The sequence below is a fragment of the Myotis myotis genome, unplaced genomic scaffold, assembly GCF_014108235.1.
Source record: "Myotis myotis isolate mMyoMyo1 unplaced genomic scaffold, mMyoMyo1.p scaffold_m19_p_7, whole genome shotgun sequence".
Taxonomy (NCBI): Eukaryota; Metazoa; Chordata; class Mammalia; order Chiroptera; family Vespertilionidae; genus Myotis; species Myotis myotis.
Genome location: NW_023416379.1, coordinates 133,292 through 151,861, shown reverse-complemented (window position 1 = coordinate 151,861; position 18,570 = coordinate 133,292). Strand labels below are relative to the sequence as shown.

Here is an 18,570-nt window from a genome sequence, read left to right as displayed (position 1 = left end):
CACTCCCCTCGCTGGTGCCTCTCTGCTTTTCTGCAGGTCTCAGGACTCAGTCTCTGTAAGAAATATTCCATGAGACCGTGGCTGTAACTGGGAAAAGCAAGAAACATTCTTTGAATATTTCAGAGCAAAATGCCCTGAAAGCCTTGGGTTCCCCCCAGAAACACAGTGGAAAGCAGAAGAGCCGTGAGTCAGGGCAGCTGCCCCGCACCTGTTCCTGTTCTTGCCTGGAGAGGAGAGCGGGCGCTTTTCCTGCAGAAATTCTCTGGGTTCTGAGGACACTGTTGGTGGCACCCATTGTTGCTGAAACAATGGGCCTGAGAGGTGGGTTGCAGAACAGACCCAGCCCCCAAACCACCAGGAGATCGAGAGCAGAGCCAGCCCCCGACACCGCTGGGAGGCACCCGTCGCATCCTCTCTTGCCCCCTCCCCCGCAGCCTGGCAGGGCCCATCTCTGCCGGGACATGGGAGCCGCTGTGACTCGGCCTCATGGGATATTCTCGGGGTGTCCTCAGGGCACTGCCAACACCCTGGGAGGACAACGCTCTCCATTCCCCGTCCTCCGCCCCCCCCAAATTGGGTCCCAGGAGAGAAGGCACCAGACATGGGAAAGGAGCAGAGAGTCTGCAGGGAGCTCAGCCCAGGAGGGAGGGCCGCCGCGGGGCAGTTATTAAGCCGCAGACCCTGCCTGGGATGGTTCCGGAAGACTCTGGAAGGGGTGAGCCAGCAGATGCATGGAGCCTGCACGCAGAGCCACCGCAGGCCCAGCCTCAGCTCCCCTGTCCAGAGGATGGGAATGTGCCTTCCACCTAGATCCAAGATTCTCACAAGCACAGAGACGGAATCATAGTCACGCGTTAGAAAAACCGTTTTGGAAAGGTGTTCAGATGGAGCCCTGCACTGTGGGAGAAACGTCAGACATCCGGGGCTCGGCCTCTGTTGCCCTGTGACCTTGGGCTTCAACCTCATGTCTGAGAAGAGGACTGAATGAGGCAGGCGTGGTGGGAGCCGGCAGAGCGGGCCTCCGAGAGCAGGGTGACGCTGGCCTCTCCCGCGAGAAGAGCTCAGAGGAGGCAGGCTTCCCCAAGGGCGGTCCCAGGCCTCAGCCGCTGGCCATCTGGGTGGTGGGGTCCCTGGGAGCTGGAGGAAGGAGACCACTCCTAAGCAGCTGCGGGCTAGGCCCGCTCGGCGCTGACTCAGCCGTGATGGGACCAGCAGTGGTGGTTCTGGCCCCGCCTCCTGTGGCTGGGACAGGTGTCAGGGGCACAAGACCACACGGCTCAGGCCCAGTCCTGAGCCTTCTATTTCTGGCATAACAATGTCTGTCCTTATGGGAGTCTCCCTCACAACACAAAGGTAACAGGTTCTGGTAACAGGTTCGTTTAACCCAGGTGATCTGGTCGTTTGAGCCAGAATATTGAGTTTAGGGTCTGAATTACTTTAAAATATTCCCAATTAGTTGGACAATTGCTCCAGGCCTGTCTCGCCTCGGTCAGGTGGAAATAGCTTGAGAACAGGTGTTGGGTTTGGGGCGATGCCACAGGGCCGGCTGCCCTGACTCAAGCTGCCGGGGGGAGAGGGACCATGGCTACTGGCCACGAAGGAGCGGCACAGTGCGGGCCTCCCGTGGGGGTGCTGCCTACACCCCACACCCACCACGCTCGCCTTGGCCTGCTCCTCCAGCTCCGCTGAGCTGTGGGCAGTCTCAGCGTCCACCTCAGGGTCATGCTGGCCTGCCCTCCCTCCCGCCCCAGCACTGCTATGGGGGCCAGTGAGGACCACAGAGCAGCTTCACCCCTGAGGGGAAAGGACTTCCAGCCACAGAAGGAGTGACCAGGTGTTGGGCGGCTGGACAAGCCACATCCTGGGTCAGAAGAACTTGACCTTAGCCTGGCTGGTGTTGCTCAGTGATTGAGCGTCGACCTATGGATCAAGAGGTCACTGGTTCTAGGTCACATGCCCAGGTTGCGGGCTCAGTCCCTTGTACGGGGCATGCAGGAGGCAGCCGATCAATGTTTCTCTCATTGATATTTCTATCTCCCTATCCCTTTCCCTTCCTTTCTCTCTAAAATCAATAAAAATATATTTTTTTAAAAAAAGAACCTGACTTTGAGAAACAGAAAGGCACCTAGCATTGCTCTTTCATCTTAAGTGAAAGACCCAAATATAGGATGTTTTTCCCTTATAAATATGCCCCTTTTAATATTGCATATAACTTGATTTTTTATGACAAAGTTTTTTTCTAAGAAAGGGCTGAAATTCAGTCAAACAAACTCATTCTCAGTCTTAAAGGACCTGCCGCCGTCCCAGTCACAGACCTCATGCAGCGTGCCCTGCCTTCCCATCCCCGGGTTGTGGTCGCTGGGTTCAATGTCAGACCGAATGGCAGAAAGCCACAGGCCCAGTTCCGTCTGCACAGATGAGCGCTCACGGAGCCCAGCCGTAGTGCCCGGAGCTGCACACAGACCCGTCCCTCTGCTCCACTCCTTCAAAGTTCAAGGTAACTTAGAAACAGACCTTTTGTTAACACTGATTCCGCTGTGATAGCGGTAAAGCCAATGCCCACGGCACAGACTTGGCTGTCTGAGAGGAAGGAGGCGTCAGAGACCCCAAACAAGATGGCTTAACTTCCAGGTCCGCGTGCCCGTGGCGGCCGGAGTTACCACGCAACGTTTGCCGGAGCAGTTGATGTTTCTGAAGAAAGGTGAGAGGGAGGGCGTATTGTTTTTCAAGGCTTCTTGCCAAGAAATCACAGAGGACAACTTTCCACCTCCCAGGAGGAAGGAGACGTGGGTCAGAGAGGTTCCCTCAAATGGGAACATTCACGCCTGGCAGGTGTGAGATGCCCCTGCCCACGGGTGCTGAGGCCTGGCCCCCACACCTGCTCTCCGGTTTCTCGAAGTGCCGGCCTCCACTTCGACCTTCTGCAGACACTCAGCTTGGCAGAAAGACCATTTAACCTCCTCGTCGCTTCTCTGTGAAACTCACGTTGAGGAAATGCGGGCTGCATATCACTTTGTTTGCTGGAGGCCAAGCAAACGCCCTCACGGCCTACACTGCGTCCAGGTGACTGTATATTTATTAGAATAACAGCAAAGTGGCATGGCCCTCCCCCCAGATGATACCAGTATCCGGCTTCATGTTACGGCCCCAACTAGTAGTGACATTGAGAAGCGTGAACACAGAATAAAACTTCCTTCATGATCAGCGTGCTTGCACATTTTTACACAGGTGCCCCCGTGTGTATGTGAGTGTGTATGAGAGGGTATATGTATGTGTGAGAGTATGTATGAGTGTGTGTGTATGAGTGTGTGTGTGCGAGTGTGAGTGTGCATGTGTGTATGTGCGAATGTGTGTGTGTGCGTGTATGAGTGTGTGTATGTGTGCATGTGTGAGTGTATGTGTGCACTGGCACGCTCCCGGGGGTTGGCCCTCTGGCTCAGGCACACCGCTGGGACTGGGTGCAGCTAACAAGCTGCTGGCTCTGCTCGGCTGTCTCCCAGGACACCGCCCTGAAACAAATAACACACCTGCTGACCCAGCCAGGAGGGCATCAGAAGGCAGGGCAGATGCCAGGTCAGGGAGGTCCAGCAAGGGCTTCCCTGGGCCGGCATCTCCAAGTGAGAGCACAGGGGATGGAAGGTCACGTGGGAGTCTCAGGACTGGGAGGGTGGAGAGCCATGTGCCAGCAGCCCATGTGGCTGCCGCTGGTGGCTAGCGGGGCAGTGAGGGGATAACATAAAACAGAGACAGGAGCCGCGTCACCCGAAGGCCTGCCCAACCACATTAAGGGTTTTGAACTCTGAGCTCAAAGCCGTGGGAAGCTGTTGGCTGCTTTTGAGCAGGGAATGGCTCCCTCAGGCTGGGCTTTGGGGAGCCTTTGGTGGCTCCATGGACGAGGAGAGTGAGCAGTCACAAGTGCCTGGCCACGCGAACAGAGCCTGGGTCTGAACCAAACCCCTGCATCTCAACTTTTGATTTGTTTGGCTTTTGGTCTTGCAAGATTTCTGATCTGAGAATTCGTGTGCAAAGATGGAAAACTCCCCAAATCTCTAGCGGACAGAGCAGTAACTCCTGGCACGTGTCTGAGTGTCTCCCTGAGGTACGTTCTTTCATTGCCGGCTCCAGGACTGCCACCCGCAGCCCACTGGCCAACATACCCTGTCTCAGGCTACTTCAAAGCAAATCCAGACATGGCAATGTTTCATCCATATGTATTTCAGAAATTTTCTTTAAAAGTGAAGGACTCTTTTTTGTTTAGCTCAACAGTAATAACTTCACATCTAAAACATTTAAATATACTTTAATATCATTCAAATTTATAATACTATCAGCTCACATTTCTCCAGTTGGCTTGAAGGGTTTGCTTTAACTGTTTTTAATCGCCATGTCTCCTAGTCCGCGAGTCCCCAGGCCTTTCCTTCTCCTCATACCGCTGCCTGGACTCGCTGGGCAGACCCCAGCAGTGTCCTGACCGTGTTCCTTGTCCCCTGTCCTCTGTAAACTAGGGAGATTGGCCGGTCTGATCAGATTCAAGTTCCATTTTCTTTGCAAAACCCCCTCCTCAGTGGTTCTGTGGGCCTGTCTGTTCAATGTGCCTGGAATCCACCGTGGGAAGCACGTGTGTGGAGGCACGTCAGGATGTGTGATGGACACGGAGCCGCTCCCTGCGGCTCCTACATAGGTCGTCCCTTGTACATCTCGGGGACTGCTCGTGGCGTCGAGGTTCACGGAGCCAAAAAGTTAGAAACACAGTTGCTGCCGCCACCGCTGAGAAGACAGAGCACGTGCTTCGCAGGCAGAGCACGGCGGCGGCCTGAGAGTGAGGCGCTCGGGGCGGTCAGGCAGCACAGAGGCCAGGCAGTGCCACGACAGCCACAGAGCGACCATGACCCACCCGTGAGCAGTGGTGCCGGCCTTGGCCCGTGGGCTCGGTGGGTTGGAGCACTGACCCGCACGCCACACGGTTGAGGGTTCAAGACCCAGTCGTTCACGTGATTAGAAGTGGTTTAGATGTCCCCGCTGGCGGTTCCGCATCCTAGCCGCAGAAGCTGACAGACACGGGGTGACCGACAGACAGCCGTGGTGATGGCGAGAATCCTTTGTAGTATTCTCACAACATTTCTGGAGGTTCAAACGTACGACCAAGTGAAAAGTTAAAGAAGAAAAACAAGGAAAAGGAGCTTCACCTTCCCCACTGGTTTCCCCGAAGGCCCGGCTGTGGAGCCCGGAGCACGGAGCCAGGCAGCTGGGAGGGGCCAGCCACTTCCCAGAACTGGACCCGGAGCTCGGCCTGGCTCCTGGGCTATTTTTAACTTGGGCTGTGAGCGCGTGGCTGTGCCTTCCTTTCTCACTCCCAGTAGCACACTTGGCACTGGGAGCACATGACCCAAGGCTGGCCATGCTGGGCACTGCCTGGCGTGATGGGCACAGCTGGTCCATAACGCCCGTGCGTTTATACGGCTGGTACCTGGATTTCCTGCCACAAATGACATAAACCCAGAAGCGGAGAGACCAGCTGATTACACGTCCAGTTAAAGCGTCGTTGCCAGAAGGACGTGGGAGCCTCGTCCACAGAGCACTGGGACCCCCACGCTGCCGGGGGTCTCGCTTTGTTCCTCAGGCAGGTTCCTTGCGGGCCCTGGAGGAAAGACAAGCGTGTCTCTGGTTGGCAGGAGGCCGGAGGAGGAAAGGGGGGTGCCTGATAGAACTTGGAGGTTCTTCCTCTTTCACAGAATGAACGTGGCAGGAGTCCCAGCAGAGCCCGTGGTCTTGGAAATAGATGAGCCACTGACTTTATTTCCCATACCTGTCACTTCTGAAAGTAAGAGGAAGTGCTCAACCATTGCTCCAAGTTAACGGTCATAAACGAGCTCGACGAATGAGAGAACCGGCTCAGCGAGGGGCAGGTGGGGGAGGAGGGGCTGGGAGCCTGCACTGACATCCTCCCTCCCTTGGTCTTTCCTCCCGTGGCCGAGTCGTCTGCAGAGTCCTTGACTTAGAAGCTTATTCAAAGCCAAAGCCAGGTGGCTGGAGGGTCAGGTTCTGCTTCAGATACAAAGCGCCAGCCACCTAGCATGCAGGGGCTGTTGGTCTCAGTCTACCATCTCCACTCCCCGCCCCAACACACACACACACACACACACACACACACACACACACACCCCAGCCTCTCCTCCTCAGGAAGATCCCAGAACTTCTGATTGTACAGTCAGGACCAGTGCAAAGACCTCCTGTCCCTGGGACCAGGGAGTCTGCCGGTGGGTTCCCTCCAACCCAGAAATACACCCGAGTCTGAGGGCCGACACCTGCACCCGTCCTTGGAACCACCTAAGACACCGGCGATGGGTCTCGCTCTCGAAGCCACGGCGTTTCTGACTAAGGATCACTCTGGCGCATGGAGCCAGCTTCCCAGACTTCAAGGTTGACACTGCCACTTACAAACCCTGCACAAGCCTGGCTGGCATGGCTCAGTGGCTGAGCATTGATCTATGAACCAAGAGGTCCCTGATTCAATTCCCAGTCAGGACACAGGCCCAGGTTGCCAGCTCGATCCCCAATGTGGGGTGTGCAGGAGGCAGCCGATCAATGATTCTCTCATCATTGATGTTTCTCTCTCCTCTCTCTCTCTCTCTCTCTCTCTCTCTCTCTCCCCCCCCCCCATTCCCTTCATCTCTGAAATCAATAAAAATACATTTTTGGGGGGAAAAACCTGCACAAGTCACTTCACTCCCCACACCCGTTCCCTCTGCATGACCAGCAATGACATCACTCCCGGGACCGCCAGGACCAGCGAAATGGCTCACAGGGGGCGTAACCGGGGCCTGGCCTGCAGCAAGCGCTGGTAATCTCATTACTGTCGGCTAACCCATCACAACCGGATTGAATTAGAAGGCAACTAACTCTTTTGAATTAACTGGAAATGAACCCACAAACCAACCGAGAATCGGTATCACTCTAAGTCAGAGTCTTTGCCGTGAACGTTCCTCATGGTGTCTGTTCCGTCCTTAGGAAGGAAGATGGAAGGAGGGTGGCCGGGTCGCCAAGTAGCTGGGCTGCTTCCGTCAGGGCTGCTCCTCGGCCGTCCCCACAGTGACAGCTGGAGGTCCTCTGAGTGGGCCCAGGAGCCAGGAAGGTGGCTTTCACTCAATCCAAGGGAACCAGAACAGATGTTAGAAACGGAAAATCAGGGGCCCCGCTGTGTCTGTTCTCGGGGCCTCGCTCAGAAAGCCAGCACGCCACAGACCGCCATTCATAATATTTATTTTGGAAAAATATTTTAAAAAGGAATTTCTTCATTAACAAAACAGTAAAAAACTCAAATAACATTTGCACAATATTCCATAAATACATTTATATACAAAAAATATAGTCACATAGACCCGAAGTGCCTTTGTACATATTTACCAAAAATTTAAATTATAAAAAAATGAACATCACAAAATACTCAAGCTTTACAGATATCATGAAAAATATTTTTACAAGTCCAAAAAATAACACACATCTTTTCCCACCTAGAAAAAAAACAACACATTTTAGTATCAAAAAGGATGATAAAGGCAGTGTTTGTGGTTCTAATTCAAGAAAGACTGGCTCATAAGAATCCAAAATATACACTCCGGGCAGTGCATGCGTCTCATGTCGTCATTAATCCACTCGTTTAAATATATATTTCTTAGAAGCAACTGTCCATAGTGCAATGGAGACGTCGCGAAAAGCAGAGTGCAACAGGCGTCCTGGAGCAGCCCGAGCCTGCAGCCCCCACTGGCCGACCTCTGGAGCCTCGTCCCACCGCCGTCGCGAAGGCCTCCTTTTCCCTCTCAGCAGCATCCGTTGGGGCATAGATCCTTGGAATTCTATGTAGTTTAAGAGAAACGGGAATTTTGCCATATCACCTCAATTTTACACCTAGAGGGGCCAACGAGACAGAACAGGAAGTTAGCTCAAAGTCCAGATTGACAGCCCGTACGTGCCTTCAAGGGCCGTGCCCACACCCACCTCAGTGGCTATGACACACTCGTCCTTCTCCGATATGACGAACACCGACTGGTACTTGGTGTCTTTTGAAGTAGAGTACACAGAGTCCCGCCTTTTTCTTTCAGATGCATCCCTACTGAAAGGAAAATAAAACAGAACCACAATAAGATGTGCAGACATTTCTTTATAAATCTATTGATTTCAGAGAGGAAGTGAGAATGGGAGAGATAGATAGAAACATCAATGGTGAGAGAGAATCATGAATCGGCTCCTGCATGACCCACCCTGGGGATGGAGCCCACAACCCGGGCATGTGCCCTGACCGGGAATCAAACTGTGAGCTCCTGGTTCATAGGTCGATGCTCAATCCACTGAGCCACACCAGCCGGGCAAGCATGTTTGAACTAGAGCTCAGAGAACACCCTTGCCCAGCTTGGCTCAAAGCATGCCTGAGTGTCGGCGAGCCCTCCCCAGGTGGCCTCCCCGACGACCCTCCTGACGCACAGCACTCACCCCTTGAGTGTCGGGGTGCTCTTCTCCTCCCCAGGAGAGCCCTGCAGCTGGCACTTGGCATCACGCTTGCTGTGGGGGTCCCTGGAGGCGACATCCTCGCCCTTGGGCTCGGGCACCAGGTTATAGTCCACGCCGGGGTAGCGGGCCTTGGGGCCGTTCTTGCCGCTGCCGTGGTCCCCGTGGAAGTCCACCTTCTTGTTGGTGTTCTTGATCTGCGTGGCCCCGATGATGCTGACGGACACGTCCTTCTCCCGCTGGCAGCTGGCCAGATTGTTCATGGTTTCCGTCTCCCCGTGGCAGGGGTCAGCCAGGGGCGGGCCCTTCTGCAGCCTCAGCCGCACGCAGACCCCTGCGGCCGCACAGCCCAGCAGCAGCACGAGCACCAGGACTGCGCCCGCGCAGACGGCTACCCAGGGGAAGGGCCCGGCCTCCATGTACTCCTCGGGGGCCGGGGGCGGCGGCTCAGGGAGCAGGAACTGGCAGTTGGGGCCCCCGTAGCCCCGGGCGCACTCGCACAGGTAGCGGCGGGCCCTCTCGTGGCAGGTGGCACCGTTGTGGCAGGGCGCGTGCTCACACCGGCTGATGGGCGTGCTGCAGTTCCTGCCGCTGTAGCCGGGCGGGCAGGTGCAAGAGAACTCGTTCACACCGTCCCGGCAGGTGCCGCCGTGGGCACACGGGGAGGAGGCGCAGTCGTCCACATTGTCCTGGCAGTGCCGCCCCGAGAAACCGGCCCGGCAGCGGCACATGTAGGCGTCTCCCAGGTCCACACACTGCGCACCTGAAACACAGGGAGCACGGGCTGTGTCCGCCGTGGCGGGAGCCACAGGAGAGACCAGGACAGACAGACAGGCTGTGGCCTGAAGGGGGTGGCAGCTCAAGGCAAGGAACCCTATGCCTCCCTCAGATCCACGGGGGAGCCGCTGGCTCCGTGACTGATGACAACGCCACTCGTGGCCCCAGAGCGGCTATGCTGTGTCGGGCGGGTGCACAACCCCGCCTGCCTCCCTGCGCCCCACAGCCGCCCAACGAGAAACCAGGTCACAGAGACGACGAGCAGCCCAGCTACGAGCCCAGGAGGGAGCAGGGTGAGAGGGAGGAAGCAGGGCCGTGTCCTCACAGAGCCCGCTGCTGCCGAGAGTGGGGCATCGGGCCTCCCCGGGCCACAGGACCAGAGCGTGGCCACAGGACGGCTCACCATCCGAGCGACTGACACGCCTCCTCCATCGGGAGGCTCCCGGGGCTGTCCTAAGGGTGAAGCTCTGGAAGCTTCCAGAAAGGCCGGCCTGTCGGGGGCCTGCTGCCCTCCCTGTGAGGTGCTTAGGGTGTCCCACCCACACTTCCCCGCAGACACACCAACACAAGACGGCTACTTGGGTGACAGTGCAGGGCTGGGCTTCCCTCCAAACGAGGTGGCTGGCTGGAGGGTGGCAGCGGGGCCTGCTCCCAGGCACGCGGGGAGTGGGACCCAAGTGAGCTCTGTGCCCTCCCCTCAGGCTCCCCCCCACATCCCTACAGAGAGTCCCTGTGTTCAGATGTAAGGGCTCCGTAAGCTCAAAGTGGCTTGCAAAGCCATGGGCCTGGCCTGAGGTTAAATGTGAGCCCGTGACGAGGCCTCCGTGGGCTGCCCTTACCATTGGCACAGGGCGAGGAACTGCAGGCGTCCACCTTCTTCTCACAGTTGAAGCCGGAAAAGCCTGCGGGGCAGTGGCAGGTGTAGCCTCCCTCGGGGTTGTCGGAGCAGCGCCCCCCATTGAAGCAAGGCCCGTCCGCACAGGCCATGGCGCTCAGCTCGCAGACGCTGCCGTAGAAGCCGGGTGCACAGGTGCAGGAGAAGCCGTTCTCGAGATCCTACGTGATGGGGAAGATGAAAAGCTCCTTAAAGCTGCTCCGCAGACCCATGGGGTCCGTGTCCAGCCAGGGCCCACGCGGCGCCCAACCCGTGCGCCCAGACTCACCGTGCAGCTGCCCCCATTCCTGCAGGGGCTGGGCCCGCACTCGTCCACCTCGTCCTCGCAGGTGGCCCCGGTGTACCCAGGCCGGCAGGAGCAGGTGTAGCTCCCCTGGCCCGTGTTGGTGCAGGTGGCCCCGTTCCTGCAGGGCTTGTGGTGTGTGCAGTAGTTGAGGTCTGAGAGGGGTGGGACAGGAAGAGGAGGGAAGTCCAAGGTCAGGCCGGGAAGGCTGCACCTTCCCAGGGAGGAGCTGGAGCCCTGGCTGCCTGCAGGGAACAGGAGGCTCACCCTGGTTGCAGAAGAGTCCCCCCCAGCCCTCCTGGCAGGTGCACTGCCAGGGCTGCTGGCAGGTGCCATGGAGACAGCCCGGGTACCGAATGCACTGGTCACAGTAGCGGCCCTGCCAGCCCACTCGGCACCTGAGGGGAGAGAGGACAGGGTCAGGGGGGCATCGACCTTTGCCCAGGGGACAAAGCATTTCCCGCTCACAGGAAACTGCCTCCCAGCAGCACCTGCACCTGGTTCTCAAACAGACAAGAAGGGGACTCTCCTAGGGCCCCCAGGGTCTGCCTCCTGGAGTCATCTGGCAGCTCCCCAGGGGATTCTGATGCACCCCAAGTCTGACCCCAAGTAAACTGTCATTTTTCAGCTGCTGTCTGTAAGTTCCCACAACCAGGGAGCCGAGCAGACTGACAAGCCGTGACCTTACACTTTTCCATACACGTGGGGGGTAGAAACACCCGAATAACAGCCCCACCAGCTAGTCTCACGCATTTTACAAGTGATCACCTGGAGAGTCTACACACACACTCGCTGTACAAGGACAACGAGACAGAGAAAACGGCTTTTGCAGACTTACTTGCATTCCCCTGGCTTGTCACAAAACCCGTGCTGCTCATCGCATCCGGGCAGGCAGATTGCTGCAGCAAAGAAAATACCGGGTCAAGCTGCGCTCCCAGGGCCACAGGGCCGCGGCCGCACTCGCCTGGCTCCCTCTGGCCCCTGAACTAATCTCCGTCCTGCCTGGTAACCATGGACTTTACTCAGCCGGGGAGGGCGGGCGAGCATTCTTCTTAACACAGCCGCTCAGGGACAAAAGATGGAGGAAGCCCCCACCCCCACCCCATCCCCTTTTCTTCTGAGAGAGGGTCAGAAGTCCTTCCCCATCTCCTCCCCCACTTCCCAATTCTATGCACAAAGCTCCACCTCTTAATACCCAGAAAGTGTGTGTGTCGATAAGGGTGGACAGCTGGTCTGCAGGGACCAGGGCAGGACAGCTGCTCCATTGTCTGCTCTCTCCCAGCAGCTGCCCCGTGCAACAATACGGCCCTCACCCGGCCCCCACCTCACACACCCCGGCGTGTACACACCACACACACACATGCACGCGCGCCCTTTCCGCCAATGGGAGCCGGCGTGCGTCCCTGCGCCTATCCCTGCCGGGATCTAATGGATGGCACGCGCGGGCTGGGGGCGGGGAGAGACTCCAGTGTTTGAATAAGAAGAAAAAAGTTTGAGTTTGTGGCTACCCCACAGTGAAGAAGAGAGAGGACAGTGGGGAAGGGAGCAGCAGGCCTGGCCCTGGGGGGCGGGGGGGGGGGCGGGTAGGCGGGGGCTGGCTGGCTTCCTGGTCTGGTTATGCCTGGTTATGAAACTCATTAACAAGCCGCTCCACAAGTTTTTAGGACAACAGAGCCGCTCAGGCCAGAGTGGAACTCCAAGTGCTTAAGGAGATGGTGGAGAGTGAAGGGCACGCACGCCCCAGGCATAGACCCACTCGAGCATAGACCCACTCGAGAGTGCACCTCCCGGTAGGCTGCCTGCCCCAGGGCAGGAGAAGGAAGGTTCCCTGGGGTCTGGGAGCTCCGGGACCCACCCTGACTGCAGGGAAACCCGATCCCTGGCTGTGCAGGCAACAGGGGGTACGTAGCAGGCTGGGGAGAGGCCTGCCAGGGTCCAGCTGAACCAGGCCCAGGAGCCTACAGGGTCCTCACAGCCCCCACTCCCCAGCTCTGGTTCCCTGTGCTGCAGAGCAGCTGCTGGTCTGCCCTGGCTGCCAGGAGAACCGAATGCGGGGCAGGAAGGCCTAGGTTCCTTGTAAAGGCATTTCTTTCCCAGACGAGGTGCCGCCCCCCCCCCCCCCCCACGCAAGCCTGGTACCCCCGGCCTCCGCATGCACCCACCCCACGGGTGACAACATCAGACAGCCTGTGCACATCACATGGGTGTTTGCAAACACACAAGCTCTGGGAAGAGGCCAAGTGCCTCAACTTCAGAGAAGAATTAGCACTTTCCACTGAGATGTTGCCCCAGCAGAGAACTGGCTCACAGCGGCCAACACACCAACGCCAACACCCCATGCTGCCCTCTGTTCCTCCCTTCCTTCCTCCCCCCTTTCCCTCACTGACTTCCTGACCCCTGGCCTGTCTCCAAAATCCTCCCTGATTAAGAAGGGCAGCTTCCCATAGCGGAAGTTAAAATGTCTGAGTTGACCCCAACCCCGAGACCAGCTGACTGAAGTTTTGGCAAGTCTCCAGGGCTCCCCAGACTCGGTTTCCCCACGGAACCCCTCTCTAGTGCTAACAGCCTGGATCCTGGTGCACAGAAGCCCCTCCGCTCCCTGGGAAGGGAGTAAGCTGAGGGGAGCAGCCCTCGGACCCTGGACCCACCTTCGGTGCAATACTGGCCCCTCCAGCCAGGGTTGCACACCTTCTCGCCCCGCTCCCCACAGGTGAAGTGGCCGAAGGCATCATCCCGGGGGCGGCAGAAGACTGAGCAGCCCTCCCCGTAGTAGTGCTCGTCGCACACGAAGCGATAGGAGTACTTGAGGTCAGCACGGCCGCTGCTGTGCAGGTCCTGGGACCACTCCTCGCCCACCGTCAGGCGCCTCTGTGTGGCCAGCCGGCTGATGAGCCGCTCGGGGTTTTCTGCGGGAGAGGTGCCTGTGAGTGCGGACGCTGCACCGGAGGCTGGACAGGCAGGGACCACCCTGCGCGGCACCGAGACCCGCTGCCCGGTGGCTCCGTGCAGAGTAAGGGTCCCGGGCGCAGCCACAGGCACAGGGGTTCGCAGAGTGCTGGGGCGTGGGGGGTTGTGTTTACCTGTGGCGAGGTCGTCGGGAGAATCTGTGTGCAGAGCTTCGATGATCAGAGAGAAGGTGCCCTGGGAGAAGCGAGGAGACAAGGAAAACTAGAACCTTCTCTTAAACACTGAGCTTTGGGGACACATCAGGGAGGCCTGTGGCTGCGAGCGACCTGGGCGGTGTTTTCACTTTCCTCAAGGAAATGGAAGAACTTTTTAAAGAGTGATTTCCTGGCGTGTTTTTTCAGCCTGTTAGTACAGGATATCACGTAAAAAAAAAGAGAGAGAGAGAGAGAGAGAGAGAGACTGCGCGGAGCAGGCGCGGCTGTCCTCGGTCTGCAGGCGGTGGACCCACGCGGAGGGCCTGGGGTGCCACGCGCCAGGCTGGCCGCGACCAGCCCAACTCAGCAGGGGCCTCGGGCCTTCCCACGGAAGGGCTCGTGGGACCGGGGCTGGGCACAGAGTCCGGACACGGGAGGGTCTGTCCCCCTCTGGGCCTCACCCGCCCCGCTGTCACCCGCCGCCGGCCCAAGCCCGCGCCCAGCCCGCGCAGGTGCGCTCACCGGCCAGGTGAAGCCCAGCGGGAAGCGGATGGGGTTGCTGAAGGCGGGGTGGGCGCCCGCGCCGTCGGGGAGGCTGAAGGAGCCGACGCCCAGCACCGGCGTGACGGCGCTGCCGTAGGTGCAGGGCGGCTCGGGCGACACGCTGGCCTGGTAGTGCTTGAGGCACACGCGGAAGAAGGTCCGGCAGGCGCACGGCGGGCCCGCGGCCCCGCGGCAGCAGCTGCGGTCGCCCGGCAGCCCCTTCCGGTTGACGAACTCCTGCAGCTTCAGCTCGAACACCCCGGAGCTCCAGACCTGCGGGGGGAGCGGCGTTGAGCGCGGCGCGCGGGGGCGCGGGGCGTCCCTCCGGTTCGCCTTCGCTCCGGTCCGCGCCGCGCGTCCTGCCCCCTGGCCCCGCAGGCTCCGGACACTCACCTGGCACAGCAGGGCCGCGACCACGGCGAGGGCCAGGGCGCCCCGGCGGCCCATGGCGCACCGCCCGACTCGCCGGCCCCCCTGGCGTCCCGCCGGTTCCCCGCTCCACGCAGCGGCGGGGTGCGAGGCCGCCTGGCCTGCCGGAGACCCCGACTCCCCCCGGGGCCGGCCCGGCTGGGGCCAGGCCGCGGCTCCCGGTCGCCCTGCGGCTGCGGCACTGGGCGACGCGCGCGGACAGGCTCGCTCGGGAGGTCGCTCCTGCGGCGGCAACTTTCGGTTTCCTCCTCGTGCGTTCAGCCCACGAGTGGGCGAGGGTCGCCCGCTTCCTGGTTTTGTCTCAGGCGTCTTCGCAGGCAAAAGGCGAGAGGGAGGGCGGGAGGACGCGTCCGGTCGGTCGGTTCGGCTCCCCGGGAACGGCGGAGGCTGCTCCGAGCCCGGTGGGAGGCGCGGTCCGCGACTCCACGGCGCGTCGGTGATCCGGGCCGCGCCGCTCACTCGGCTGCGGCGGGCGCTCGGGAAGCAGCCCGGGCCCCCAGAGCCGCCTGGGCCGCCGCGTAGAGTCGCGTCGCTCCGAGGAGCCCAGCCGGTGCCATCCGAGTCCACACGCGTGGGGCGGGGAGGCCGTGGGAGGAGGCTCCGCGCCGCAGCCCGTCCTCGCAGCGAGGCGAGCCGCCGGCTGCAGGTCCCGCGGGTGCGCGCCGAGGGTCTGGCTCCGCCGGCGCCGCGCCCTTATATCCCGCCGTCCGTCCGCATGGCTAATGAGATGCAAATGAGCGGCCCCCCAATCTGGCGAGAGCTGTCACAAAGGAGCCACTTTTCCAAACCCTCCTCTCAATGGCTCGCCAAATGGTCAGTGAGCTGTAAAATGTGCAACTCCCTCCGCCCTCCCGGCCACCGAGCCCGCCCCCGCCTCCGCGCAGGGCGCTCATTTACATTCCGGCGAAACGCTCGCCGCGAGGATCCCCCCGGATCCGGCGCCGGTGCCGCGGCCCGGCCTCCGCGGCTGCCTCCCAGCCACGGGCGCTCGGAGGCCCCGGGGACAGAGGGGCGCGTGCCTCCCGCCCGCCGAGCGCCACCGGCCTGGTGCGCTGGACGCAACCGGAGAGACAGTCCCTGCCGCGGCGCCCGCCCCGCTCTCCCCGCGCGGCCGCGTCCGGGGCTCCGGGGAAAGGAAGGGGGGGCGAAGTTAGAGGCTCCGCTCCCCGCGGACCGCCTTCCCGAGGCGGCCTCTTCCGAAGGCGGAGTCTCCGGGGGAGGGGGCCGGGGGCACCGCAGGACAGGAGCAGGCGCCGCGGCAGAGGGTGGCGGGAGCACAGCGGCAGTTTCGAGAAGTTTGGGAAGGTCTGACCTCATCCACCTCCCTGCCGAGGACGGCGACTTTGCGTCCGGGAACGCAGGGCCCGTGCGAAGGGGGCCCGGGGGCGAGCGCGGTGGCCCGGCACCCGGGATCCCCGCGGCCGCTGGAGGGGCGGGGTCCGGTAGCGCGTCCCCCCGCCCAGAGATACCAACGCCGTCAACGACAGCCCCTCCGTCCCTGTGCTCACGCACACCCTCCCCGCGCGCTTCCCGGCCACCGCCGCCTTTCCGGGTCTCCAGCCCTCTCTCCCGGTGTCTCCCCCTCGGCCTCCCTCCGCCTGGTAAAAAGTGAGTTCGGTGTGTGTCGCTCGCGTGGCTGTCATTAGGGCGGCCTGTTATTGTGCAGCCAGAATCAGTGGCTCTTTGTGCGCTCAGCTGTATGGTAATGCGGCCGCACCTGCTCCGCACAATGCGGGGAGAGCGCCCTTCGCGCGCCCGGCCGCCGCGACAATGTCCGGCACATGCTCCGGGGACCTCGCCCGGCCCCCTCCCGCAACCTCTGCACAACCATCACCTTATGAGGTTTTTCATGTCCGTCAAACACTGGAACTTTTGTTTTCATTTTTTTTTTAAGGGAAATGAGTTTATTGGTTGGGCCGAGAACACGTATCACACATGAATTCTCTAAATTGCTCTCCTGCTCGCAGGCTCGAGCCAGAAGGAAGGTGGGGCGCACACTCCTACCCTGGCACCCAACTTTGTGCGGGGCGCAGTCCGAGGTCCCTTTCCCTCCGCTGCTCTGCCTTCACATCCCCAACGCGCGCGCGCGCACACACACACACACACACACACACACACACACACACACAGCAGCAGCAGCAGCTTCCTCCGGCCAGAAGGTGTGAGCGCTCGAGCTGTCCCTTGGACCACAGCACAGCCAGGAGCGGCCATGGTGGCCTCGCTCCAGCCCCTTATTGGTGGGAACCGCACGCACATCCTGGCCAAATGGGCTTTCACTGCAACCCACGTCAAGATCACAGTCTCGTGGATCCTAAGTCAGACCACTGTACACAGCAACCTGAGAATCACTTGGTGACACTGTCCACCAAGTCTCCCCACTGCTGCCTTGTTAGAGGAGCGGAGAGTTCATCGGAAGTCACGTTTAAGGCTGAGGTGAGGAAGGCAGGCCAGGACCCCACCAGAACCCCCTGCTGTTTGGTTCTGAACAAATGGGAGCTTCAAAAGTGCCAGAGAGGGACAGAGGGACTCCCAGCCCAGCCAGCCTGGGGGACTTTGCAAGGACTCACCACCCTGGAGGGCTGGCCAATCCTAATTTAATCTTGCCACCTAGTGTCAGCAGCTTTTTTTTCATGACATCCATGTTTCCTCTGCAACTCTGCTCCCCACAGCATGGAAACTGGTGTACTTGGCGGGGGAGTGGCAGGGGGGTGGGGGGGGTTGTGCATGCATGTGTGTATGGGTGTGGTGTGGTGTGGTGTGGGTGTGTGTGTGCGTGAGCATGTGGGGGGGTGGGGTGGGGGGTATGCGTGTGGTGTGTGTGGGGCGGGGGGGGGGGGGAGTGGAGGCTCCGAGGAGCAAGAGAGACAAGAGGGAGAGAGGAGTGTGGACTCTGAATGCTCTGTACTTCAGAGGCTGGGAGTAGACGCAGTCAGAAATGAAGTATCAGGAACCTTTTAATTAGAAAATGGAATAGGAAACAGGCTCGTTTGAATGCAGTTTAGAAAACTGGAAATATGTCCCACGCGCAAGGGCTTAAACCTTGGGGGGGGGGAGACTTGCCCCAAATCTTTAACAAACTCCCCTCAGCACCAAGTATTTGTTAAATTGACACAGCACAGATTTCTCGATTACGGCAGCAAAGCGGAACTGAAAGGCATCGTAAAATCCATCAGAATCCTGCCCAAAGCGTTCATTCTTTTCCCACTTAATTTATGCCACGCGATTCTGTATCGGGGAAATCAAGCAGAACGGGTCTTTCTCCTTCCTCCTCGCCTGCTCTTCTTTCCTCCTTTCTTCTCCCCTTCTCTCCTCCTCCTCCTCCTCCTCCTCCCACTCCACGTGGGCTCCCCCTGCCTTTGGAAGCTGAGCTGAGGAGACTGTTTAACTTGGTGCTTCTATGGGAGCCTGTTGTAGTTTAACTCCTGCACACCAGTGGCTGAGATGAACAAAGGAGAGACTCGAGGTCCAACTATTCACCCTTTCTTTGCACTTTAATTTTCATTGATTGGGAAGACAAGGGGAGCCCTTGGGGACTCGGGCTGAAGGGGATGACACGCCTTTAGACGCCATCAGCCCCCTAGCCAGCCATCTGCTCCGAACCAAATGGCGTTTTTTCACTCCCTAACTGCATGTCTCTATACTCCCACAACCCAGCGCTCCGAACCCCCCAAATGCAGCCTGGAGCTTAAGCTACCGTATGTTAAATAGATTCACTCTGTGTCAGCCCTCACACCCAGTGTCCCTCCCCACACACTATAAATCCTCACCTTGCTCATTAGGAAAAAAGCAGGAAACTTTCTTTTAAATACTTTTTGATGTCTCAGCAAATTCACTGTACAAAGTGAGGCTCATTAAGGCTGAGAAGGCACCAATACATCAGACACAGGAGAGGAGATGGACTTCCCGCTGGGTGGTTTGTTCCCACCAGGCACATGTAGCTCAGAGCCCGGACGGCCCAGTGGCTAGGGCAGGACCTGGCACAACCACCACAGTGAGTTCTCTGCTTGCCGGACACCCTGGTTATTTTATCAACTGTGCTA

At 59.4% G+C, this 18,570-nt stretch overlaps 1 protein-coding gene across 3 annotated transcripts; it reads right to left on the bottom strand.

Annotated features, from left to right (window-relative positions):
* Positions 1–7,243: 7,243 nt before the first annotated feature.
* On the bottom strand, positions 7,244–15,672 carry DLL1 (delta like canonical Notch ligand 1). Of its 3 annotated transcripts, none has more exons than XM_036317666.1 (11): positions 14,495–15,672; positions 14,081–14,374; positions 13,538–13,598; positions 13,106–13,363; positions 11,296–11,356; positions 10,725–10,855; positions 10,443–10,612; positions 10,119–10,335; positions 8,488–9,265; positions 7,996–8,110; positions 7,244–7,905 (listed from the first exon to the last, which is right to left on the bottom strand). In XM_036317666.1, the coding sequence occupies exons 1-11, from the start codon at positions 14,546–14,548 to the stop codon at positions 7,900–7,902; spliced, it is 2,145 nt and encodes a 714-aa protein (XP_036173559.1). In that variant the 5' UTR covers positions 14,549–15,672; the 3' UTR covers positions 7,244–7,899. The 3 variants fall into 3 exon arrangements, with proteins under 3 accessions (XP_036173559.1, XP_036173558.1, XP_036173560.1); XM_036317665.1 differs by having other exon boundaries at positions 7,996–8,107; positions 14,495–15,222; XM_036317667.1 differs by lacking the exon at positions 10,725–10,855 and having other exon boundaries at positions 13,146–13,363; positions 14,495–15,222.
* Positions 15,673–18,570: the final 2,898 nt, after the last annotated feature.